The sequence below is a fragment of the Scleropages formosus genome, chromosome 3 (assembly GCF_900964775.1).
Source record: "Scleropages formosus chromosome 3, fSclFor1.1, whole genome shotgun sequence".
Lineage (NCBI taxonomy): Eukaryota > Metazoa > Chordata > Actinopteri > Osteoglossiformes > Osteoglossidae > Scleropages > Scleropages formosus.
This window is the reverse complement of record NC_041808.1, coordinates 40,644,430-40,654,179: the sequence shown is the minus strand read 5'-3', so window position 1 is coordinate 40,654,179 and position 9,750 is coordinate 40,644,430. Positions and strand designations below refer to the sequence as shown.

Here is a 9,750-nt window from a genome sequence, read left to right as displayed (position 1 = left end):
AAAAAAAAAAAAAAAAAAATTGATAAATAATGACAATTTAAAATCACCATAGAGAGAGACAAATTTATAAATTGTAGGTGTCTGGAGTGGATACAAACTTTCATATGGTCTTTTGGGAAAATGACCAGATGTCCTCGCTTATAAACAGCATTCTTAATGGTACAACCTAGACAGGACAGCAGTCCATGGCAGAACAGGCACACACAGTCAGCCATCCATTCATACACTCCAGACAGAGTCACCTGTTCATCTAAACTGCCTACCTTCAGACTGGAGGAGGAAACCAGAGCATCTGGGGGAACCTACACAGACATTGAGTGATCAAGCGAACTCAACAAAGACTGAGAGGAGAATTGAACCCAGTCTTTCACACCACCCAGGCACTGTGTGGTGGCAGTGCTGCAGAATGCACCACCATGTTGCCCTAAATGCAGTACATGATACAAGAAACAGACTAAAAATTACTAACTGTGCTATTACCTTGATTAGGAACAGGTGAGTCGTGGCCCTTCCTCCTCATTTCCCTGGCCCCCTACTGCACATGCGTGCCACAGGCGGATATTTAATATGATGAACCTGCTCAAAGGTACAACAGAAGTTTCCTCTATTGTACCTTAAGAAGCAGCTTTCATGTAACATACCTGTGTTATAACCCAGTACACCATCCGCTGCTGGTATAACTGTCGCATCCACACACAACTCCAACGCTGAGAAAATATTTCAGAATAACACCAAATACTAGAAGTTTCACTACAACAGCAGATGCCATCAACTCCAGAGTGTCAGAAATCTGCATGGATACACTTTATTTACTTTATTAATTTCGGTGACATTTTCTGTGAGTGCAGTCCTGACTACGCTGCCCAATATAGTGTTACCTGAAAGAGATGAGGGACCTAAAAGTGGCTGAATTGATAGGTGTGTAATTATACTGTGTGCCGAACGGTGTAGGCATGTAATTTTACTTTTGCAGAGATCAGAAGGAATTTGATTAATACGTACCTACATGGTGATTAATAAATACTTCTTGAAACAGATCAGTTAATGATTTTGGTTTGTACAGATATAATCTGACATCTACTAAAAAGTTCAACAGGAAAAGGAAGGTTTTGTAAATTCAGGTATGGAGAAATAAAATAGAAATTGTTGTGCTGTTACTGACCTCTGGAGACTTGCATGCAAATCCAGCCTCTGCCTGCCTACTTAAGAGATATATATATATAGATCTATTTTTGACCAAAAACGGATTGAGTATCTCCATAACTCAGCAATGGCATACTCTCTCATATCTCCTGCTCTTACTTATCCTTCCCAGTAAGGATTCTGTAAAAATAAACATTTTATTCACATCATTTAGAAACCAAAGTTGTGATCTCTGTTGATCCTTGTTTTTCTCTCTGTCTCACTGCCTCAGGTGTGAAATGTGAGGATCTGGAGTCCATCCCATCAACTCTGGTACAGAAGAAACCAGGGGAAATGCTCAGTTTGTCCTGTAAAGGTTCTGGTTTCACATTTGGAAGCTATCACATGCACTGGATACAACAACCTGCTGGGAAGCCTCTGGAATGGATGGGGATTATCTGGGATGATGCCAGTGGAACAGTGTATGCAAAAAGTGTGGAGGGAAGGACAGAAATCACCAGGGACACTCCCAACAGCATTAACATCTCTTCAGAAAAATGCAAATAAAAGTATTACGGATTATATTATTCGGGCAGAAACGGCCCAAACAGCTCTGAGGAATGCTGAGGAGACGCTCAGTGACGGACTGTTGATATTGCAATGATTCTTAAAGGTTTGCCAGAATCGTTTAAACCATTCGCAGTTGTAACAGTGATGAAAATATGACTTTTGCAGAATTTAAGACAAAGCTTAGAAGTTTTGAAAACACTTAAGTATGCTAGGTCAAATGACGACAACGTTATGAAAGCGAGTGGTGCAGCTTCTGAGATAAGAGGGAGAGAGAGAAATGCAGACCCTGATATTACATGTTATAGTTGCAGTCAAAAAGGACATAAAGCCTGGAGATGTCCAAATGAACATTGTAAAAGTCAAACAGTGGTGTAGCTATTGCAAAAGCTCAACACACAAAAATGCATCTTGCAGACGCAAAAGAAGAAACATAAAACAAGCGACAGATGAGATGAAGATGCATTTGTCTTCAGAACGTGTGATTATCAACTAGACAGGCTGAAACATAAAGGGCTAATGGTTGACACGGAAGCAACATCACACATAATTACCGACATCGGAAAGTTTAAGAAATTTGACGATACTTTCCAAACAGGCAAACATTTCATTGAGCTTGCGGACGGGACAAGAGCGAGTGGCGTTGCGCTGAAGAGAGGTGATGCAGAGATATGTTTGATTGACAGTGAAGGTAAGCAAGTGAGCACAACGCTAAAGAAAGCACCATACATTCCTTCATATCCACAAGACATATTCTCTGTTAAAGCAGGGACTGCCAACGAGGCTCCTGTTCGTTTTCGACAAGGACTTGACGAGCTCATTCACAAGGATGGCACGACATTTGAAATAAGAGTATAATAAACTGTACTATCTAAACACTATAGATAAGGAGGAGATTATTGCAACGGTTGTTACGATATTCAAACTTGGCACGAAATCCTCGGCCACTGCAACTATGATGATGATGTTTCCAAGTTGCCAGATATTGTGGAAGGAATGGAAATCGAAGGACAGATTGACAAGTCCAAGCTGAACTGTGAAGTCTGCACACAAGGCAAATTTGTGCAAAGCAGGAACAGAGAACCCGATGCACGTGCCAAAGTCCCACTAGAACTTGTGGGCACAGACTTGGCCGGTCCTATTCAACCAGAGGCTAAAGAAAGTCACAGGTATGCACTTACTGATGATTTCTCAGACACAATATTTGTTTACTTTCTGAAAGCTAAAAGTGACACTGTAAAGGCTATGGAAAAATTTCTAGCAGACACTGCTCCTTATGGTACTGTAAAGTGCATTAGGTCAGATAATGGCACTGAATTCACAGCAACAGATTTTCGGTCATTGCTAAGCAAAAATCGCATTAAACACGAGACCTCTGCACCATATTCACCCCACCAAAACGGTACCGCTGATAGAAGTTGGCGAACATTGTTTGAAATAGCCAGATGCATGCTCATTGAGAGTAAATTACCAAAAGAGTTATGGACTTATGCTGTGATGACTGCTGCAGTAATTCGCAACAGATGCATTAATAACAGAATGAAGCAGACTCCATACTACATGTTGACAGGAAGAAAACCGGATCTTTCAAAGATGAGAGTTTTTGGATCCATGTGCTATGCATACAAACACGACAGAAAGAAGCTAGATTCACGTTGCGAGAAGGGAATATTTGTTGGGTATGACAAGAATAGCCCTTCATACCTAGTTTATTACAGACACTGGAAATGTCCTTAAACACAGGCTTGTCAAATTCTTCAAGAAATGTGCTGTCGAGCAGCAAACTCAAACTGACCCACAAATACCAGATGAGGATGTTTATGGGGGAAGTTGTTTGCCATCTAAGGTAACAACAAACATCACTGAACAGAGTTCAGGGAAGTCTCAAGATAGTGGAGACGAAACAGATAGTCAAAATGATGATCAGACTGGAAATATTCAGAATAGATGCAACCCCAAAAGGAACAGGAGAGCTCCCCAATACTTATCTGACTACGTAACTGATATTGAAGATCATGATCAGATACTTACTAATATTGACTACTGTTACAGAATGTGTAATGTACCACAAACCTTCAAGGAAGCCATGAGTTCAACCAAATCACAGGTCTGGATTAAAGCCATGGAAGAAGAGATCCATTTTCTTTTAGAGAATCTAACTTTTACATTGATGGCTCTACCCGAAGGCAAACATGCAGTGGGGGGTAGATGGGTCTATGCAATCAAGAACAATGCAGATAACAATGAAACGTATAAGGCTAGATATGTTGCTAAGGGTTATAGCCAAGTAATGGGAAGAGACTACAGGGAAACTTTCTCTCCAACAGCAAATATCACATCAGTTCGTGTCTTGATGCAAATGGCAGCATAGTATGACCTTGTTCTACATCAGATGGATGTGAAGACGGCTTACTTACATGCTCCAATTGATTGTGAGATCTATGTGGAACAGTCAGAAGGTTTTGAGGTAAAATCGGATACCGGTGAAAAACTTGTCTGTAAACTGAACAAGTCATTGTATGGTCTGAAACAGTCAGGTAGAAACTGGAATAAGGTACTACATGATTACCTGAGTGAAAATGACTTTATCCTGCAGACTCGTGTCTACAGCAGACAAACCGAAAAAGAGAGAGTGATGCTAATAATTTGGGTTGATGATCTGATTATTGCTTCTAGTACCAATGAGTTACTAAATGATGTGAAAAGGATGCTGACAGCTAAATTCAAGATGAAAGACCTTGGTAAATTGAAACATTTCCTAGGCATTGATTTTGAGCAAATGGATGGAGTTGTCAAAATGAATCAAAAAGGGTACATCTTAAAAATAGTGGAAAGGTTGAACATGTCGAATTGTAAGTCCAGGTCGACCCCATGTGAACAAAAGCTAGAGTATAACGGTGATGGATGCTCTGTAAACCACACAAAGTATCGTGAAGCAGTAGGTAGTTTGATTTATCTAATGACATGTACTAGACCGGATCTTAGTTGGGTTGTCAGTAAACCGTCTCAATTTATGTCAAAACCAAATGAGCAACACTGGTGTACAGTGAAGCATGTGATGAGGTATTTGAAAGGTACACTAAACCAAGAACTGACATACAAGAAAAGTAACGAGAAGCTGAAACTTACAGCATACAGCGATGCTGACTGGGCATCAGATCCAAATGACAGACAAAGTACAACTGGATACTGTTTTAGTCTAACCAAAGATGGTCCCCTCATTTCCTGGAAGTCAAAGAAGCAGCCTACAGTTGCTTTGTCAACATGCAAAGCGGAATATATGGCACTGACTGCGACCACACAAGAAAGTCTGTACCTTGTACAATTGATGAATGGACTGGAAAGTGGATGTCAGTTTGCACCGGTAAAAATCTTTGAGGATAACCAAGGTCCAACTGCTCTTTCCAAAACCCTGTTTGTCGACAAAGATGTAAACACGTTGACACTAGGTACCACTTTATTCGATGAGCAATCAGTGTGGTAAAATAACAATTGAGTACTGTCCAACAACAGAAATGGTTGCAGATGTGATGACTAAACCAGTGACAAAGTATAAGAAAGAAAAGTTTGAAAGCTTTATGTTTGGGGCATAAATGTTGTTGATACAGGGATGTAAGTGTGTGTTATATTGTAAATAGGCCTGTAGAGAATGAAAGCAAGTGGAGGTGTTGGAGGTTCTATTCAGTGCGCTCTCATGTTGCTGAAGTATCGATCACATGACCTTTCTACGTGATGTGCTCTGATGAAGCACGTATGTAAATAAATGTTCATCTTTTCCGGTTTAAGAAAACCGATGGTGTGAGCATGTACTTTGTTACCTCCGTTAAGTATAGTTAAATTTACCACTTCTTTAACTGCACCAACAGTTTACACACACACACACACACACACACACACACACACACACACACACAACCCCTTGTCCTATTCGGGGTCGCAGGGAGCCAGAGCCTAACCTGGCAACTCAGGGCATAAGGCCAGAGAGGGAGGGGACAAACCCAGGAAGGGACACCAGTCCGTCGCAAGGCACCCCAAGTTAGGACTCGAACCCCAGACCCACCAGAGAGCAAGACCCGGTCCAACCCACTGCACCCCCTGCTAACAGTTTAGTTTGTACATATTTGGTCTTTCCCTCCTGAGTTTACGTTTTGGATTGCATTAGGGGATATTTCCCTGGATTAGTTAATATTAGTTCAATTAAAACCTTGACTTTGGGAAAAGTTTGTCGTCGCTTGTGTTTGTCCTGCCCATGTGGTCACTTCCATTATCCAAAACCCAATAGCTTTATTTCACAGGCTCCTATTTTACTCTTTTACATTCATTTTGAATGCAAGATGATGAAAATTTGAATTTGAGCATTATTACAGCACAGAACTGATTGTCACGTCCCACGGGGTCACTGCCCCTCCTGGGGAGAGGCGGCGACACTCAGTGCCGCTAGTTAACGCTCACGTATCCTCTCAGTCTCATAGGACACAGAGGTATAAAAGGAGCCAGCGGAGCAGAACTACTTGCGGATTCTTAATCAGCGGTTCTATTGTGCTCTCTTGGCGATTCGTAGTCTCTTGTTCCCTCAGTCTGTTTCCCAGTTGTTCATGTTCCAGTCCCGAGTGTCCGTCCTGTCAGTTCCTGCCTCTTGTTCTTCAGTCCTAGTCCAGTGTTCCAGTCCGGTATTTCGTCACGTCTCGGGGTTGCGGTCATACTCACGGATTAGCGTTTCACTGTTCACCGTAGTTCAAACACCGTGTGTGTTTCCTGGTCTCGTGTTTCTTGTTTCACTTCCACCGAGTGTCTTACAGTCTTCACAGTGCACTTTTAACATCACCCTGCACGTGAGGTCATTTTACGTTTCGTCCGTAATAGCAACGCGCGTGCGTGCGTCCGTCCGTCCGTCCGTCCGTCCGTCCGTCCGTCCGTCCGTCCGTCCGTCCGTCCGTCCGTCGCAGACTCCTGTCCGGACGCTACACTTATCTTTCAGGTAGAACTGAGATCGTCAGTCTAACATTTAAGTGTCACGTTCACGCCCACAAACCAATCGACAGCACCTGACTCCAGTTCCTGACTAACTGCTCAGCCTTTAAAAGACCCTCCTCAGCACCCCTATTTTTGTGGAATCTCATCAGGCATAACTGCTTTTCTTTGTGACAAATGATATGGTTTGTAGTTTCTGGTTTTCAGCCCACAGTGCCTACAGCTCTTCATTACAATGCTGACTGCTGCTCAACCAACCCTTTGCTTTGTTCTCTGACCATGCCCATGGATCTTTATTCTGACCCTTCGCCTATCCCCAACACCAAGAACTTACCTGATCCCTTGACTCCAGATGAACGACTCTGCAGTTGGGTCCAGTCGTCCCGGTTCCCTCGGTCCTCGTGACATTAAGATGCTTGGTCCACAAACAGCGGACAATTTACACTGACCTTTACGTGACATTTTAATGGCTTGAAAATGATTCTTTATGTGCAATCCACTGAAATTTTTTTTTTTTAAACCAACAGTAATTACAAAATGATCAATATACCAGTGTTATACGAACCCATCCTGGACTGTGAGGAGCACAGAGAACCACCTAGAGAGAGGATGCCTGTCTGTATAATCCTCCAACACAGACAGATTTCACTCATCTGGGGTAAAAAGAAGGGAATCAGGTGTTGAGAGGTTTCTTAGGGTTTCCTTCACAAATCAATCCTGACTTGCTCAGGAATGATTTGTTAAATTACTGTATCTAGTAATATGTAGTTTTAATGCCAACTTGTTCCTTCATCAGTGGTTTAGAACAAAGATGACTGGTGGTACCTCTGTTGTCTCTAAAGTTAAATTATTTTAAGACAACTTAGTTGTAGGACAGTTGAATCAAACAGGTAGCCAGAGATTTCACACACTTTGGTTCAGGGAGAGCTCCTATCTGAGGAATCTAGGACTGTGGCACCGTTATATACTATTAAGGCAAAGCCAGAACTGTTTACATTGTTGGAAAAATATAATTACATGTTTAACTTTCCCTGCAGTGAAAGAGAGGGGTCCCTGTATATGAATGCTTCCACATGAAAACCTCCCTGTTACGCCTAACAAACATTGTCCTGTTGCTTCTTGTGAGCTTCGTTCTATTCTTTCTGCTCCAGTGTTTTTGTTTATGGCTTTTTGGCTTCACAGAATTCCCTGTGAACAACTCCTCAGTGAAAAAATTTTACATTTTTCACCATCTCTCTGTGTCAGTGTCTGTCCTTCCACTGTGAAGAACCATGTATAGTGTGTGACCCCTGTGATGTACCTCATCTCTCATAGGGTATAAGGTTTAATTCCACATGGTGTAGTGAAGATGCTGTTTCCTATGCTACAGTTAAGGGGCAGCAACATTTTTCTAAATTCTTGAGCAACACAGCTGTTGGTGTTGATCTCTAAATTAGCAAAGAAAATTGATCTGCAGACTTCGCAGAGTCAGCAAATTGAACAAACATATTTGATGTTCCCATGCTGCCATTTAGACTCTTCTAGAAATCTTTTACAGTTTTTTCTACCATTTTCTAATAACTCTTTATCAGTATCAATGGCCCATGACTGAAGTGTCTCTGTGGGTAAATTTCTGTCTCTGTTGTTGCAAGAAGATGCGCTACATTTTGATGGAATCACTCCAGTGGTGGGTTAAATTTTTGAGACAAACACATTCTGCATTGTTTGAGAGTCCTGATCAGTCTGGTAAGACAGAACACATATTGACACAGAACATTAGTTAACCCCAAAGTGATAATACTGTTTTATCAGATGACTGAGTCCATTCTTTAGTGCAGTGCTGTCTACAGTCCAACAGCACAGTAAGTAAAGTTTCCTGCTTTATATCTGTAATTTACACACAGATACTACAGTACCACACCCCCAATGTATGCAAACCTGACTTAGCCCTGACTCTTAAATACCAGTGATGGACACAGACCCCAGCAGGAGACACTCATAGATCTTCACAGCAGTTCAGCTTCAGCACAAACATGTTCCCTGTGTTTCTGCTGTTACTGCTGGCAGCTGCTTCCTGTGAGTATTTTTTAAACTTTAAGTGGAGTTGAACGTGTTATTTATTTTTTAAAATTTTCTCTTTATTTCATTCAGGTTCTGTTTGCCATGGAAATTTTTATTACGAAACTACGTCAGTATATGAGAAGGAGTTTCCAACTGTTTTTAATCAATTCTTTCCTCTGTCCAGGTGCCCAAGGTGATGTAGTTCTGACTGAGTCTGGTAGTCAGTCCAGGAGGGAAACTCACTCTCACCTGTACTGGCTCTGGTTACACATTTAAAGACTACGGAATGCACTGGGTGAGACAAGCTCCACAGAAAGGCCTGGAATGGATTTCATACATCAGCGGACCTAGTGGGAGCAGCAAGTACTACTCAGAGTCTGTGAAGGGAAGATTCTCCATCTCCAGGGACAATGACAGGAGCACCGTCACCTTGGAAATGAATAATCTAAAAGCTGAAGACACAGCTATGTTTCACTATGCGAGACACTCTTAGTGAGAGAAATGAGACAGAGATTTGTACAAAAACAGCACAGGGAGAGGAAGGTGTGAGAGGGGTGAACTGCTTCTCCAACTCACAGTCAGTCTAGACTCCTGTTTATGGGGGTTTAGCCCTCAGGGAATTTCAGTTCATATACACTCTAATTATAATGAATTATTTATGAATTCCAAACTACCTTGAAAGGGTTGAAGGAATCAGGTCAAATATGAAATTAAACGTGTTGAGGAAACTGTTAAGAAGCAAATCAACTTGCATAAACTTCCAACTTCTGTATTATTTGTAATGCATTTTTTTTTTTTTTTTGTTGGGGACCAGTTCAGTGTTCATTGTATGTATTGTTGCTTTAACCCATTTGGAATTTTAATATGTACTTTAATTATAATGAATCAATTGTAATACATTATAAACTGGCTTAAAATGTTTAAAAGATTCTGGCCGAATATGAATTCACACATTTAAATGTTTTGATGAAACAGCTGTAGAGCAAATGAACGATTTTTTTAACTACCAACTTCCTTTTGGTTTTTGCAATGCGCTGTTGTGCTTTTTGT

General features: G+C 41.3%; 1 gene segment (V, D, J or C); it reads left to right on the top strand.

Annotated features, from left to right (window-relative positions):
* The first annotated feature begins 8,672 nt into the window (after positions 1 to 8,672).
* LOC114910231 (immunoglobulin heavy variable 3-30-like) lies at positions 8,673 to 9,193 on the top strand. The segment is given in 3 exon segments: positions 8,673 to 8,742; positions 8,885 to 8,893; positions 8,979 to 9,193. Coding segments are annotated over 3 exon segments (294 nt in total).
* The last annotated feature ends 557 nt before the right edge of the window (positions 9,194 to 9,750 follow it).